This window comes from Scyliorhinus torazame, chromosome 3, assembly GCF_047496885.1.
Source record: "Scyliorhinus torazame isolate Kashiwa2021f chromosome 3, sScyTor2.1, whole genome shotgun sequence".
In the NCBI taxonomy this organism is placed as follows: domain Eukaryota; kingdom Metazoa; phylum Chordata; class Chondrichthyes; order Carcharhiniformes; family Scyliorhinidae; genus Scyliorhinus; species Scyliorhinus torazame.
In genome coordinates, this window is record NC_092709.1 from 186176167 (window position 1) to 186193972 (window position 17806).

The 17806-nt window shown below is 44.7% G+C and overlaps 1 protein-coding gene across 2 annotated transcripts in view; it reads left to right on the forward strand.

Annotated features, from left to right (window-relative positions):
• The window catches only part of wdr19 (WD repeat domain 19), a 247311-nt gene extending 229505 nt beyond the window's left edge, over positions 1 to 17806 (forward strand). For both annotated transcript variants that reach the window (XM_072496582.1, XM_072496581.1), the window contains exons 33-37: positions 2451 to 2601; positions 8880 to 9003; positions 11373 to 11449; positions 11599 to 11740; positions 17649 to 17806. In XM_072496582.1, coding sequence (XP_072352683.1) covers positions 2451 to 2601; positions 8880 to 9003; positions 11373 to 11449; positions 11599 to 11707 — 461 coding nt within the window. In that variant the 3' untranslated portion in view covers positions 11708 to 11740; positions 17649 to 17806. The remainder of the gene's footprint in view (positions 1 to 2450; positions 2602 to 8879; positions 9004 to 11372; positions 11450 to 11598; positions 11741 to 17648) is intronic.

Here is a 17806-nt window from a genome sequence, read left to right on the forward strand (position 1 = left end):
AGTTGAAAGCACTTCCCCTCTACATCATCCTTTCTATGTGATCAGGGAATGCCAGTGTGTGTGGTCACACGAGACAGGGTAACCGTGCTGAAAGACACGTCAGAGGTAACGGTGGATATGAACGCCAACCCCCTCCTTTTGCCAAAATAGGAAATTTTTAAGATCTCACACCCAGGAATTAGTGAAAGTTGACCGTAAACAGATCTTCCTAGCTACTTGCTCCCTAATGTTAAAGGCCCTTATGACTCTCGGAACAGCAATAATGGCTTATTTCAGATATTTACATCATTTCTCTAGGATTCTAATGTAGTTAAGATGGCAGATTGGGAGAACCCCTGCAGAATTCCAAGGCTTAGTTGTTTTTCTAATAGTCAATATTTTCAGCATGGTAAATTTTGACACTATTTCTAAAGTAAACACTGTGGAATTACTCAAATTTGGATTAATATTTCACTGTATGTTACCTTGCTTGTCTCACGTGTTTCTTCAGGGCAGGATGACAATGCTGTGAAACACATTTTATGCTATCAGTGATACGGTGCTTTGTTTAATATTTGCATTAACTATATGTAGCTCAAAATTTATAACCTCAAACAAACTGCTTCAGAGAATTTAAGCACTTAATGCAACTTGCACTTCTTATTAAGTATATCACAGAATTTGTACGGCGTAGAGGAGGCCAATTTATTGTGTCCACACCTGCTCTCCAAATGAGCATATGACTTAGTGTCATTGCTCTGCCTTTTCCCCATATCCCTGCACATTGCTTCTATTCAACTAATCATCTAATGCCCTCTTGAATGCCACAAATGAACCTGCCTCCACCACACTTCCAAGGCAGTATATTCCAACCCCAAACCACTTGTATGAAAAAGTTTTTTCTCACATCAAATTTGCTTCTTTTGCAGAGCACTTTAATTCTGTGTCCTCTCGTTCTTGATCCTCTTACAAATGGGAAAAATTTCTCTTTATCTATTCTGTACAGTCTCCTCATGACTTTGAACATCTCTTTCAAATCTCAAATAAAGCCCAAGATGCTATATGCTTTATTAACTGCTCTCCCCACCTATCATACCACTTTCAGTGATCTATGGAAATAAAAAACCAAGTCCCCCTGTTCCTGCACCCCCTTAAGAAATTTACTCCTTATTTTATATTGTCTCACCATGTTATTCTTATCAAAATGCATCATTTCTCCGCATTGAATTTCATCTGTCACATATCTGCCCACTCTACTAATGTGTCTTTGTCCTTTTGAAGTCTTACACCATCATCCTCACAGTTTACAATGCTTCCAAGTTTTGTATCATCCGCAAACTTTGAAATTTGTACCCTGTACACTAAGATCTAGATCATTAATATATATCCGGAAATATATCTTAAGGAATAATACTTAATTCCTCAATATCTTTAAACCATGAATTAAAATGTTATTTTTATGTATCATCTTTTGTCCTTTCATATGGTATTAGAATACATACCCTGGACTTTAAGTGGCCACATGGACAGATGCTTCGAGTCAGCACAGACTCTAAAATGCCAATTAAAATGGGAGCACAGCTAATTTTTCACTCTTTCTGTTGTTTTGGCATCTTGCAACCATACATAAAAGAAAAACTTACATTTCTCTAATGTCTTTCATACTTCCAAACTTCCCAAGATACTTTACAGCCAATGAATAACTTTTGACGTGTTGTCATGTTGGAAATGCGGCAGTCAATTTGAGCACAGTGTGCTGCCGCAAACAGTTTGCAATTATGATGACCAAATAATCTGTTTTTTGTGATGTTGATTGAGAGATAAATAATGGTCAGGACATGAGGATAATTCTCCTGCTCCTCAAAATAACACCATGGGACCTTTTACCATCCATCCTAGAAAGTAAAACAAGCCTCAGTTTAATGTCTCATCTGAGACGCCACCTCCAACAGTGCAGCATTCCCTCAGTATGACACTGACATGGCATCCTAGATTTTTGCACTCGTGTCTCTGAAGTAGGACTTGAACCAATAAGCTACTCACTCAGAGCAGAAAAGGGCTACCCACAGCGCTATAGCTAATTGGTAATGACCATAGATGATCATAGATACACCATCACTCCTCCCACAAATGCAGCCACAAATATCTGGGAGAAGCAGGTGTTAAGTAATGTTCGTCACAACTCAGCTGAGATTGCATGAAATTTCTGTATTATTAATTATCCTTTTGTAACAATTTTACCAATTTGATTTCAAGGTCAACTTTAATATGAATACTCTCAGCTACTTAATACTGGATTAAAATTGAAACCACTAACTGCTGTCGAAGATGTTTGCCATTCATTCTATTTGTCGGTGGTTTCTGATTTTGATACAAATTAGCATCACCCTAATCACAAAGCAACTATAAAAGCTTCAGTTGTTGCCTTTGCTTTCGAGATTGTTCATTGCTCATTTTGCATTTTTTGTCAGATATTGTGCCCATTCTGACATCAACAGTAATTGAATGTCACCGAGCAGGGTTGAAGAATTCCGCCTTTAGCTTTGCTGCTATGCTGATGAGACCGGAGTACAGAAACAATATTGATGTTAAGTACAAGAAGAAGATAGAAGCTATGGTTAGGTAAGCATCAGCTTCACATGTCACTTTGAATTTTTTTTAACATTCTCAGGTATTTATAGTGCATCTTTTTGAAACAAATTTAGATTACCCAATTCATTTTTCCAATTAAGGGGCAAGGTTCCTGCGGAGTGTAAATCAGGAGGTAATTGCCACACCAACTGCAGCTTGCACTTCATGTTCTATATCACAATGAGGGTGAGGTGGCAATTGAGAAGGGGCACAAAGCACTAATATACTACCATGAATGCTCTTGGCAACTCTGGTTGCTATGGGTTCTGTTGTAGTTGGGCTCAACTTTTGCAGCACCATTTCCTGTCGGGCTTGGGATAAAGCCTATACAATGTCGTTTCTGCTTTGCTCCCTTCTAATATTGGGTAACATTGTCCAATAAGAGAGAGGGCAGAACACATGTGAATATGTTCCACTGTGTTTGGATGGTATACACTGTCTTAGCTGATTGCCTGGAGACAACAAATGGTGGATATGAGACTGGCATTGAACGGTATGTGCGGATGAGGTGGAGTAACTTTTAGTTGAGTCTGGGATCTCCTGCTTGATGAATGATGAGGATGTAGTGCATTGAGCAGCATAAAGGCCTAGTGGCACAATGGGAATGAGATAGCCTGTGAAGGTGCATTCACTGACTTGGACCACGGTTCTGAGGTTCTTTCTTCTGGCACTGTGCCAGCTCCTTGAGGCTAGACCCGGAGAATTGACCTCCCTGCGGAAACATGGCATTCCTCCTCATGGTCACTTAAGAGGGCCAGACTGTCTTTAAGAGCTGGAGGTGAGATGGAATACATGCTTGCTCACACCCTATCAGGACCCCTGTTGAGCATGCAGCAAACCAACAGTGTGAGTAACACTGGGCTGCACAAATCATGCAAATGAGGAGGCAAATGTAAATTTTGCCTCAACAGGAAAAGGCATAGGCAGATTAAGCCCACACACCCAAAAATAGGTGCCAGGGGATGTTTAACCCAAAATGTTTCACTTTAAAACTACACCCTGAAACTGACAAGCGAACTCATAATTGTGGGAATTGTGAATCCTAAACAAACAACAATTATAACCACTATGACTGACTAGGTTTACATAATAACAATTAGACATTTTAAAAATCCGTTTTGGCCTGTAATGCAGTTCATAGTGGTGCGCAGAGCTCACCTAACCAGAACCCGAATGAGCAGGTTCTTCCTGGAGGCGGAGGATAAATGTGAACGGTGCCAGAGAAGCCCGGCCAATTACACCCACATGTTGTGGGCCTGCCCCAGACTTGCTGGGTTCTGGTCAGCCTCCTTCGAGGTGATGTCCAAGGTGGTGGGGATAAGGGGGAAGCCGTGCTCGAGAGTGCAGACTTCAGGGTATCGGACCAGCCAGAACTACATATGGGGAAGAGGGCTGAAGCCCTGGCTTTTGCTTCCTTTTTTAAAAAAATATATTTTATTAAAGTTTTAAAAACACAATTTTTTCCCTTACAAATCAACAAAAATGGTAGCATGATAACTGCTATATAACATTGTTTAAATAATATAGTAAACTAACCAAATAACACAAAGTAATGCTCCCCCCACCCCCTCTCCCCATCTAGAACACAAACAATTTAACCCCCCCCCCCCCGCACCCCCTGGGCTGCTGCTGCTGGCTATCTATCTTCCCCCAAATGTTCCGCTAGATAGTCGAGGAACGGTTGCCACCGCCTGGTGAACCCTTGAGCCGATCCTCTCAGCGCAAACTTCATCCGCTCCAGTTTTATGAACCCCGCCATATTGTTTATCCAGGTCTCCAGGCCGGGGGGTTTCGCTTCCTTCCACATGAGTAAAATCCTACGCCGGGCTACGAGAGATGCAAAGGCCACAACATCGGCCTCTTTCGCCTCCTGCACACCCGGCTCATCCGCTACCCCAAATATAGCTAACTCCCAGCCTGGCTTGACCCGGACCTTCACCACCTTCGAGATCACTCCTGTCACTCCCCTCCAATGCCGGACACGACCAAAACATATGTGTGTGGTTCGCCGGGCTTCCCCCGCACCTCCCACACTTGTCCTCCACTCCGAAGAACCTGCTCAACCTTGCTCCCGTTATGTGTGCTCTATGCAGCACCTTAAATTGGATCAGGCTAAGCCTGGCACACGAGGAAGAGGAATTTACCCTGCTTAGGGCATCAGCCCACAAACCCTCCTCAATCTCCTCCCCGAGCTCTTCTTCCCATTTTCCCTTCAGTTCGTCCACCAGCTCCTCCCCCTCTTCTCTCATCTCCCGGTATATCTCGGACACTTTGCCCTCCCCGACCCACCGCCCCGAAAGCACCCTGTCCTGGATCCCTTGTGTCGGGAGCAGCGGAAATCCCCTCACCAGTTGTCTCGTGAACGCTCTCACCTGCATATACCTAAAGGTATTTCCCAGGGGCAGCTCATACTTTTCCTCAAGCGCTCCCAAACTCGCAAACGTCCCATCTATAAATAAGTCTCCCACTCTCCTGATTCCTGCCCGGTGCCAGCTCTGGAATCCTCCGTCCAGCCAACCTGGGGCAAACCTATGGTTGTTCCTGATCGGGGACCACACCGAGGCTCCCAGCACACCCCTCTGTCGCCTCCATTGCCCCCAGATACTTAATGTTGCCGCCACCACTGGGTTTGTGGTAAACTTTTTTGGGGAGAACGGTAATGGCGCCGTCACCAGCGCCTTCAAGCTCGTCCCTTTGCAGGACTTCATCTCCAACCTTTTCCACGCCGCACCCTCTCCCTCTATCATCCATTTACGAATCATCGCCACGTTGGCGGCCCAATAGTAGTCACCCAAATTCGGCAACGCCAGTCCCCCTCTGTCTCTGCTACATTGTAGGAACCCCCTCCTTACCCTCGGGGCCTTCCCTGCCCACACGAAGCTCGTGATGTTCCTATCTATTTTTTTAAAGAAGGCCTTAGTGATCAGTATAGGGAGACATTGGAACACAAATAGGAACCTCGGGAGGACCATCATCTTAATTGCCTGCACTCTGCCCGCCAGTGACAGCGGCTGCATGTCCCACCTTTTGAAATCCTCTTCCATTTGTTCCACCAGCCGTGTCAGATCGAGTCTGTGTAAGGTTCCCCAGCTCCTGGCTATCTGAATCCCCAGGTATCGGAAGTTTCTTTCCACTCTCCTTAGCGGTAGGCCATCTATCCCTCTACTCTGGTCCCCAGGGTGTATCACAAAAAGCTCACTCTTTCCCATGTTAAGCCTATATCCCAAGAAATCTCCAAACTCCCTCAATATCTGCATGACCTCTGTCATCCCCCCCCCCCCCCCCCCACTGGATCCGTCACATACAGCAGTAGGTCATCCGCATAGAGTGACACTCGGTGTTCCTCTCCCCCTCTAACCACCCCTCTCCATTTTCTGGAGTCTCTCAGCGCTATGGCCAGTGGTTCAATTGCCAGCGCGAACAGTAATGGGGACAGCGGGCATCCCTGTCTTGTTCCCGTGTAGTCGAAAATACTCCGACCTTTGCCGATTTGTGACCACACTTGCCGTTGGGGCCCCATAGAGGAGTTTAACCCAGCTGACAAACCCCTCCCCGAACCTCCTCAGCACCTCCCATAGATACTCCCACTCCACCCTATCAAATGCCTTCTCTGCATCTATTGCCGCCACTATCTCTGCCTCCCCCTCTGCTGGGGGCATCATTATCACCCCTAATAGCCGTTGCACGTTGACATTCAATTGTCTCCCCTTTACGAACCCTGTCTGGTCTTCGTGCACCACCCCCGGGACACAATCCTCCATCCTCATTGCCAGCAACTTGGCGTCTACATTTAGCAATGAGATAGGCCTATAGGACCCGCACTGTAGCGGATCTTTATCTCGCTTCAAGATTAGTGATATCGTCGCCTCCGACATTGTCGGGGGTAGGGTCCCCCCTTCTCTGGCCTCGTTAAAGGTTCTTACCAGCAGCGGGGCCAACAAGTCCATATTTTCTATAGAATTCCACCGGGAACCCATCTGGTCCCGGGGCCTTCCCTGCCTGCATGTTCCCCAGCCCTTTGGTCACCTCGTCCACCCCAATTGGCGCCCCCAGGCCTGCCACCTCCTGCTCCTCCACCTTCGGGAACCTTAGTTGGTCCAGAAACTGCTGCATCCCCTCTTTTCCCTCCGGGGGTTGGGACCTATATAGCCTCTTGTAAAAGGTCTTAAACACCTCGTTTATCTTCCCTGCTCTCCGCACCGTGGCTCCCGTTTCATCCCTAACTCCCCCTATCTCCTTCGCCGCTGTCCTCTTTCGCAGCTGGTGGGCCAACAGGCGACTCGCCTTTTCCCCATATTCATATCTCATCCCCTGTGCCTTCCTCCACTGTGCCTCTGCCCTCCCTGTGGTGAGCATGGCTTTTGCTTCCTTAATCGCATGCCGGAGAATCCTACTCGGCGGGCGATCAGCAGCTCCACCCACAGCTGCAGAATGGATGACAGACCTGTCGGAATTTCCCCACCTGGAGAAGATTAAATACACCGTCTGAGGGTCGGACGAGGGCTTCCACAAAGCGTGGGGCCATTCATCAGCCTGTTCTGAGACCTGTTTGAGGCAAATTGCGACTAGGAAGAGGAGAGGGGTGGAGGGAAGAGGGATAGAGGAAAACAAATAAGGGCACACACAATGGAAAGGAGCAGAGGAGGAAGGGGAGAGGAGGGAACCCAAGGGAATCACAGAACAAAACAAGGGGAAAAAGGGAGGAGGTGAGGGGCCATGTAGGGCCTCAAAGGCAACAACTAAAAACTGCAACAGAAAGGAGCAGAGCAGGGTATGTGACGCCCAGGGCAGAAGTCAGCACTAAGAGGGATAGCTAGACCACCAACAGGGAGGAAGGGAGGGGGAAGGCAAACAGGGGGACCACATGTAAAATTTTCTGTAAATAGGAAACGCATTTATATGTAAATACCAGATACACCATAGACTTAGCTGTTACTCTGTAAAAACTGGAAAATACCAATACAAATACTTTTTTAAAAAAGTAATTGATGCCAAGTGTTCTTATTTGTATCGTAGCAGCAAATTAACTTTGCAACTAGTTTTTGTCTGTTGCTGTAAATTTGTTCTAAATGTTTACATGATGGTGCTAATCCAGTTGAATGGAAGAGAGATTAATTTGCATTTCTAGTGGAAATCTCAATAAGCATCACAATGAACGAAGTACTTTCAAGTGTAAAGGGTAGTCATGTTGTAATACACATGAACAGCTTTCACGCAAGGGCTCACAAGCAGAAATGGGGTAAATGATCAGATAATCTGTTCTTAGTGATTTTGGTTGAAGGAGAAACATGACCCAGAGCTCCAAGTAAACCTCACACCCCTACTCACTTCAAAGATTGCCAATGAAATATTTATGTTTGCCCGAGGGGGTAGACACAACATCAGGACCTCCATTAAGGCAATGCAAATTAGGAGTGCTCATATTTTTTGGATCAGACCGTTTGTATAGTTATTCACAGATCCAGGTGGAAAAGGTTTAATAAATGTGCTCATAGTACAAGTGGAAAATTATGTGCTGGTCAAATGTTGGGATATGAATCTTCTTACTGACTTTTATACAGCTTAGTGCTTAGCTGCCAATTTTTGGAAATACTTAAAAATGACATATACCCGGGCAGCACGGTGGCGCAGAGGTCCCAGGTTCAATCCCGGCTCTGGGTCACTGTCTGTATGGAGTTTGCACATTCTCATGTTTGCATGGGTTTCACCCCCACAACCCAAAGATGTGAAGGGTAGGTGGATTGACCATGCTAAATTGGCCTTTAATTGGAAAAAATGAATTGGGTACTCTTAATTTTTTTTTTTTAAATGGCATATACCCAGTATAAAGGGCTGTAAATACATGATTTCCACATTATTATACCTGTAGGTTTCGGCCAGTTTCAAGCATTTGCTTGCTGCTCTGGTCTATTTGACCATTGCAAATGTACACCACACCCAATTGTTACTGAAACTTGGAAATACATGAAGATAAGAGTGCATTGTGCATGAATGTTGTTTTGCTTCTCTCAAAACATGATTTTCTGTAACATCAAAGAACTTCTAATGAGTGCATTGGGTAATATATCTATATCTATCCGATCTCCAGTGGTTTTATTTATGAGAGACTTTGAATGGGACTGAGGGATTGTTGAGGAAGGTGGATGGGGATACAGTAGGGGAGAAAGAAGCCTTGTGTAAGGTGGTAGGGGGCAAAAAAGAAAAAAACTTTGGCTTATCAGAATATTGTCAAAGTTTGCAATGAAAGATTTATTGATGATTTCTACCAGGCGTCCGGACCAGTCAGAGGTGGAAGAGTTTACCTCATCATGCCCATACTGTGCTTTTCAGTCACCAGAATGTGAGCTGCTCTGTTCAGGTTGCAAAAACAACCTGCCTTACTGTATTGTTACTGTGAGTATCAAGAAATGACTGCACCATTCTGTAATGGGGGGTAAAATTTAAAATTGCTTTCCAAATTAAAATGAAATGTTTGCCTGTAAGTTGATGTATCTTCAGTATTAATGATGGGCAGTAAAGTGTTAACGGTTGCCATTCATGGCTTCAGAAACTTGCTGGTTTTCATGCAAGTTCAACATTAAAGTAGAAATTGATTCCAGGAACAGATACCATCTACTGTCCCTAGATAATTCTTCAAACTGCTGTTATTTATTCTGTTAATTCCTGTTATCTTAAAGCATTTTCATTAGCTTCTCCTTTTTACAGCAGTTATTGATCACTTTCCCTTTATCTCATCTTCCATGCAGACATATCCAGCAAACCTGCTCCCACATCCACCAATCTGCATTCTGAAATCAGGCATATTAAATGCTTCATCTGTTATAACTCGCCCTCCACTGTTATCTCCCCATCAGGAAGCTCCTTGTTGCCTTCCAAGCTGGAGCAGCTGAAAGGCTGCCAGATATTATGCTCAGGATTGTAGGAGTCAGATTTGCAATTTATTATAATTCTGCCAAATTGTGGTTTCATGATAGACATTTTAATCTACCGAACAGAAGCAGAGGAATCTGTTAAGTGTACAATTTGTGCACAAGAACAAAGAACAAAGAAATGTACAGCACAGGAACAGGCCCTTCGGCCCTCCAAGCCCGTGCCGACCATGCTGCCCGACTAAACTACAATCTTCTACACTTCCTGGGTCCGTATCCCTCTATTCCCATCCTATTCATGTATTTGTCAAGATGCCCCTTAAATGTCACTATCGTCCCTGCTTTCACCACCTCTTCCGGTAGCGTGTTCCAGGCACCCACTACCCTCTGCGTAAAAAACTTGCCTCGTACATCTACTCTAAACCTTGCCCCTCTCACCTTAAACCTATGCCCCCTAGTAATTGACCCCTCTACCCCGGGGAAAAGCCTCTATCCACTCTGTCTATGCCCCTCATAATTTTGTAGACCTCTATCAGGTCGCCCCTCAACTCCTTCGTTCCAGTGAGAACAAACCGAGTTTATTCAACCGCTCCTCATAGCTAATGCCCTCCATACCAGGCAACATTCTGGTAAATCTCTTCTGCACCCTCTCTAAAGCCTCCACATCCTTCTGTAGTGTGGCGAGCAGAATTGAACACTATACTCCAAGTGTGGCCTAACTAAGGTTCTGTACAGCTGCAACATAACTTGTCAATTCTTATACTCAATGCCCCGGCCAATGAAGGCAAGCATGCCGTATGCCTTCTTGACTACCTTCTCCACCTGTGTTGCCCCTTTCAGTGACCTGTGGACCTGTACTCCTAGATCTCTTTGACTTTCAATACTCTTGAGGGTTCTACCATTCACTGTATATTCCCTACCTGCATTAGACCTTCCAAAATGCATTACCTCACATTTGTCCGGATTAAACTCCATCTGCCATCTCTCCGCCCAAGTCTCCAAACAATCTAAATCCTGCTGTATCCTCTGACAATCCTCATCGCTATCCGCAATTCCACCAACCTTTGTGTCGTCTGCAAACTTACTAATCAGACCAGTTACAGTTTCCTCCAAATCATTTATATATACTACAAACCGCAAAGGTCCCAGCACTGATCCCTGTGGAACACCACTGGTCACAGCCCTCCAATTAGAAAAGCATTGTTCCATTGCTACTCTCTGCCTTCTATGACCTTGCCAGCTCACCCCTGATCCCGTGTGACTTCACCTTTTGTACTAGTCTACCATGAGGGACCTTGTCAAAGGCCTTACTGAAGTCCATATAGACAACATCCACTGCCCTACCTGCACGTGCCTGCATGGATAGCTGAAACACAACCCAACACTAATTGGAGAAATGCCCCAACTGTTGTTAATTTTTCAGCCTTACGTTTTACTGTTTACTTGAAAAATATAGCCGGAGATATGCAGTATTTCTTTGCAAATTAAAATTGAGATATATACAGATTTTTGTCTTGAGCTGGCTGGACTGCTACACAGAACTGCCATTTTGTGCCTAAGCCTAGAGCTTTTAAATAAATGCAAGGGGGAGGATTTATACAGCAACTTGCTGTGTGTTTTGTGGCAGTGGGATCTTCTGGTCCCACCTTTGTCACCCCTCGCCAGGGGTGAACCATCACCGGGACTGGCAGATCCTACGTGAACAGCTAGAAAGCAGTATTTTCCTATGAAGCAATATTCAAGGGAAAACAATACTTTGTTATAACGGACTGTTTATTTCCATGAAGCATTAGCATTAAATTGTATAAAGAACATAAATTTAAAACTAGCCCATGTATATCACAGTATTCAGTATAAAATAGCAAAGTGCACACCTGGAATTTGTTTCACCAGGGCCGTCACATGGTGAAGGACGACTGGACAGTTTGCCCCCACTGTGATTTTCCTGGTTTGTACTCAGAATTCAAAGTGTAAGTAGAAAGCATTCAAAAATAATTTTCTCTTGCATTTCATAAGTTGTAGGGCCAGCAATTTATTTTGAGGTGCAGTTTACTTTTAACATTAGGAAGTACAAAAACGCATTCATCACTAAATTACATTTTTTTGGTATCTTTAATAGTCTACTATCTACAGAGAAAGCTTGTCCCATGTGCTCAGAAAAACTGAGTGTGGAGCAGCTGTCAATTGTTGACCCAACACCGTACCTACTTACAGATGAGGCTGATTAGTGTGAAATGTCGAATGGAGGTGCAATGCATAAGGTACAAGATTTTAAAATACACTTGTGTATGTGGTGAGTAAGTAATTAATTGCATTCATCTTTCCCCAAATAAGGACAGTATTACTATCAGGTACTGAAAGTGTAATAGTATTGTGTTTAGAAGCTCTGTTTAATGCAAGCCAAAGTTTTCACACAAACTTGAATCTAAAATACTCCCAGCTAGCTAAATGAACAAGGAAACAAATAGGAGAATAAACCAAGGACTGGTCACCCCAGCAATGATAGCTAGATAAAAGAAAATACCTTTCAATATTCTGGCAATCAGTCCAAAAATGTGCAGGTTAGGTGCATTGGCCACAATCAATGTTCCTTCTCTGGGTATAGGTTTAATTTGGATAAGAGCGAATACTTCCCGGTTAAGCCCCCGGGGAGGGGAGCCTATTTGGGGAAGTTACCTTTTTGCCTTGCCAGATCTAACTTTCGTTATCTGGGAATCCGGATGGCCCTTGCTTCATAAATTAAATGATACTAGTCTGGTCAATGGGGTCAAATCTGATTTATGAAGTGGGCAAAACCTCCTGTTCTTGGCGGGCAGGATCCAGACTATTAAGCTGAATGTGCTCCTGAGATTTTTATTTACTTTTCAATGTCTCCCCACTTTTCTTTGTCAAAATGAATAGTGTACTCTTTTATTTGGGTGGGTAAGACACCAAGGAGCTGTAGGGTGTTCCTTCAGAGTGAAGGTTTGGCCTCATCAAATTGGTTTTATTATTGGGCAGCCAAAATTGAGATGGTACTAGGGTGTTGTCATCCGGGTTACATATGGGGAGAAATGGAGGTGGGGTTCCTGTAAGGGTTCTCGCCTGGGTGCATTAGCAACTGCATCCCTACCGTTTTCTCCGGCAAGATTTTCCTCAAATCATGTCGTGCCCACCCTGAGAATCTGGAAGAAGTTCAGACACCATTTTAAACTCAGTGCCATGTCCTTTTTGGCCTCTTTCTGTAATAATCACCTCTTCTTGGCAGCTGGTTTGGACTTGAAATTTAGGTCATGGGAGAAGGGTTTGGGGATTTGTTTGTGGAAAACAAACAGCTTTAAGGAACTGTCAGGGGAAATTTCAATACTTTCAGATTTTTCAGGCAAGGACTTTTTCCCTTAACATCACCCTCCTGCCCATTGAAGGGAATTTTGTCTTTGGCCAAGTTGTGGGGAGGGGTAATGAGGTAAAGGGGAAATGGGAGGGAGAATTGGCTCCTATTCTGGATGATGTACGCGTGGAAAGGTTCTTCACCGTGACAAATCCACATCCTCTTGTGCTTGGCTTAGTCTGATCCCAGTCAAGTTGGAGCATAGGGCTCATCTAACCAAGATAAGGATGAGCTTTTTTTCTCTGGGGCGGAGGACAGGTGCAAACGTTGTTCTTGGGGGCCAGCTAACCACACTCAATGTTCTGGTCTTGTCCCAATTTAGTAAGCTTTTGCATGTATTTTTTGTTACACCATGCCAGAGATACCATGTCCACTGGTGTCCCTTTTCAGGCTATCGGACTCATCGGTGCTGCAGGCAGATGTCATCGCCTTTGACTCGTGAATAGCCCAGAGAGTTCTGGTTGAGGAGGTTAACCTCATCATCCAGTAACACCATTAGGAGAGTCTGTAGAAGGGTTCTACCTGTGATGGCAGCCATTCATTTCCTTTTTTTTTAATAGGCAGTCAGTTGTTATGGGGTTTAGTTCAATATGGGGCGGGGAATTGCAGTGTTCTTTGTCATTTTAACTTAAATTGTTTGTGGGCGGAACGGTAGCACAGTGGTTAGCACTGTTGCTTCACAGCACCAGGGTCCCAGGTTAGATTCCTGGCTTGGGTCACTGTCCGTGCGGAGTCTGCACGTTCTCCCTGTGTCTGCGTGGGTTTCCTCACACAAGTCCCGAAAGACGTGCTGTTAGGAATTATTCTGAATTCTCTCTCTCAGTGTACCCAAACAGGCACCGGAATGTGGCAACTAGGGGCTTTTCACAGTAACTTCTCGGCAGTGTTAATGTAAGCCTGCTTGTGACAAAGATTATTTATATTTTTATATGAAAACATTTTAAAAACTTTAACGGACATCCCCCTCCCTGTTTGAGTCGATCTAGGTGCTCCTCGGGGGTCATGGACCAGATTATCACGTCATCCACATAGACTCGCACACCCTCGATGCCCTCCATCATGCGGTGAAAGACTTCGGAGGCTGAAATGATACCGAAAGGCATGCGGTTGTAACAGTAGCTGCCGAATGGAGCGTTAAACGTGCAGAGCTTCCTGCTGGAGTCGTCCAGTTGTATCTGTCAGAAACCACGTGAGGCGTCCAGCTTGGTAAAGAATTTGGAGTGTGCCACCTCAGAGGTTAATTCTTCCCGCTTCGGGATCGGGTAGTGCTCCCTCATGATGATGCAATTGTGGTCTTTCGGATCGATACAGATTCGTATTTCACCTGAGGGCTTCTTCACGCAGACCATGGAGCTGGCCCAGTCTGTTGGTTCCGAGACCCTTGAAATGATGCACTGGCTTTGGAGCTCTTGCAGCTGCACTTTTAAACAATCCTTTAGAGGAGCCGGCACCCGGCGTGGTGCATGAATGACTGAGGTGGCATCCGGTTTGAGTAGTATTTTGTAGCGATACGGGAACGTGCCCACCCCATCGAACACATCGGGATACTTCGTGAGGATGTCGTCTATGTCAGCGTGTAGATTCACATGAGATGAGGCAGTCGGAGGTGCAGCGGACATGGCATGGATTCGCTGTATCAGATTAAGGAGTTTACATGCACGGGCACCGGGGATGCCGTGTCAGGCCTGACAATCTCGAATCTTAACGTCGCCGTGATTGCCTTGTGGGATACAACTAGATGACACGATCCACTAGCAGCTATGGCATTGCCATTGTAATCAAGGAGCTGGCAGAAGAATTTTGGGTTGGTCTCGGATGCTGTCGAGGTCTGCCCGGGATAGGAGGTTTGCAGACACACCAGTGTCCAGTTTGAATTGAATTCTGCACTGATTCACTTTAACGACAGCGCGCCATTCGTCACCAGAATCCACGCGGAGGATTGAGAGGCGCTTTGTATGAGTGGAGGAGACATTCTCACATGTGGTGATAATGCCCACCTGATATAGAGACTCGAGGCAGTCATCATTTGGGTCCGTTGGGCTTTCGGGATCGGAGTCCTGCATGCCTTGCTGTATGCAATGGACAGGTCTGTGTTGCAGCTGGGATCGCTGGCTTTTGACCGGTGGAGCGGACCTGCATAAGGCCGCATAATGCACAGGCTTTCCACATTGTAGACATCGCCTTCCTTTGGCTGGACATTGCCGCTTTAAATGGGTGGAGCCACAATTTTTGCATATCCTGACGCTGCCGCCAGTGCGTTCAGTACGCCTTCGCCCCTGCGCAGTGCGGTCGGTCGATGTTCGCACATGCGCAGTAGTGTTTTCGGCCGCATTGTCCTCCCAGTCGCGTGCACCTGCGCGGGGCCCCATGGAAAGCCCGCGAAACAGCCACTGAAACCCACGAAACGGCCACTCTCCTCAATGCTCAGGCCCTGGAGCCTGCCGATGGCCTCTACACTTTCTGCCTTGTAGGAGGCTAGTTTTGCCATATCTGCCGCCTTGATGCGGGAGTAGCGATTTCTGGCATGTTCATAGGCAACACGTGTTTCGATGGCGATCGGGAGGGTCAGGCGTTTGATTTTAAGGAGCTGCTCCCGCAGGGAGTCGGAATGGACCCCGAAAATGATCTGATCCCGGATCACGGAATCAGTAGTCGAGTCATAGTTACACGGAGGTGGGTCAAAAAGGAGTGAAAAGGTTCGTCCTTACCCTGAATCCTCTGTTAGAAGATGTACCGTTCAAAGCTCTCATTTAGCTCGACTTCACAGTGACTGTCGAATTTTTGCAGAATGGTCTGGAACTTTGCTTTATCTTCTCCTTGGGTAAACGTGAGCGAGTTAAACATGTGGATGCCGTGATCCCCGCCATCGACAGGAGCAGCGCGATTTTCCTGGCATCTGATGGTTCCTCAAGGTCGGATGCCGCTAGGTGTAGGAACTTCTGTCTGAAGACCCTCCAGTTGGCGCCGAGGTTGCCGGAGATCGGGAGCTGCGGAGGGGCCTGGATCTTTTCCATACCGCTGACCGTTTGCTACTTGCTTTCCGGTCGTTTCAGATTTACTCGAGATAGGTCCGTTAGAGATAATAGTTTCCTGGTACCATGATGTATTATATGTGTTGGATTAACACGGACTGCAACTCGATGCAGTATCACTTGGAAACAGGCTTCCAACGCTGTAGATGGTTCAACACTGCTTTATTGAACTTGCCGAGTAATGTACAGTTCGCTGTGGGTCGACACTATTTATCTAAGCTTGCTAACATTGGTCTGGCTTGCCCAGACTTGCTCTGTGCCATGTGTAGTAGGTGCTGACTGTATATTGCACCCTGGCTGTTGCTACAGCTATCACCAGCACGAAGAGGCGGAGCCTTCCTACCTCGTGTGTTTTATACTGGTAATGTACCCTGTAGTGTCCTGCCTGGTGATTGGTTCCTGTGTGTGTCCATCACTGCTTGTCTGTATCTCATTATGAACATGAGTGCATATTATGACAACTACTACCAGTACGGTCTTGGGCAGGTGCATCTGCGACAGGCAGGTTGGTGAGGATGAGGTTCAGTATGTTTTCCCACTTGTTGGGAAAGTGACTACCCCAATCAGTACAACCATCCATCTGAATATTTTATATCCTCCTTGAATATTAAGTGTCCCATTGACACCACTTATAAGCCAAATTTCCATGGCTAGATTGCCACTACATTGTGTTCCCACATGGCTATTTGTTTATTTACATACAAATATTGCTCACTATTCAGTAATACTTGCTGGAAAATATTCATATATATGGTTAGAGTGCAGCAGATGCCACTCAACTATGATACTTTATAATAGATGGTCTCAACTCAATGTTCAGTGCCCAAAATTAGAAACGGTAAAGAAAAATAATACCTTTCAAATCAAATTTTTTCTGCGTTATCCTGCTATCACACAGCAACTTAAATTTTTTCTGCGTTATCCTTTACATATAGTTGAAAATAATATCAACTTAAAACAAGTTATTATTTTGAGAAAAGATTCTAATCATTTATTTAAGATTTCCTCAGTACCTAGTTTACTATACACGTTTTATTTCAGCTGTACATTTAACATGGATTCAAATCCATTTATCAAAGAGTTTACAGTCATACATAAGTCTTTATTTATAGAGCAGTGATCTGCTCCCAATCCCTGCAATGCCTTCTAGTAAGAACTTGTTCATATTGAGTAGTGTGAAGCAACTTAATACGATGTTGTTCTCATGTCCACTTGATGGTTCCCAGGCAGCTTCAGCTGAGGGTAACACTCACCGCTAACCATCTGACAGCCAGATCAATTAACACTTGGTCTAAAATGCTTCATATATGGCAGATTCACTAACCAGTGGGTGTCATCGTGAATTAATTATGAACTGTAAAGGGGAAAAATCTTTTGACTCTAAATTAGCATAAGCTTAAGTTTATAAACTGCATGCATAGGACTCGGCCCAAGATTATTTTTTAAATTGGCTGTCCTGTTGAAAGTACCTATTCATGTTTCTAGTTCAACAATACTTTGATCTTGATGTTCCCATTAAGACAGTTACAACCTGATCAACTATTGACTGTGTATTATCAGCAATTAACTGGAAAATCACCATCAATAAATTCAACTGCACATGAATTTCAGATGTATACAGTCTGCTGTTGTAATGTATCACATTGTATTTGATTATCTTCTATGGAGGTGTGGAAATGAAAACAGTAAGATTGGATGAGGCCAATGATCCATTCTGCTGGTTTACAGCCCAAGTACACAGTTAATGTTTTGTGATTTGTTTTACAGATTCAACATTTTACATCCATTGTTTAAAAGCCCCAGGAGCAGCTTGTTTGTGCATGTCTACATTCCAAACAAACACAGTTCCTTTTTAAGTTTATGGTCAAATTGTAAATAACCTTTTTGAAGAAATGCAAATTAAATTTATTACATTAATTGTTTAA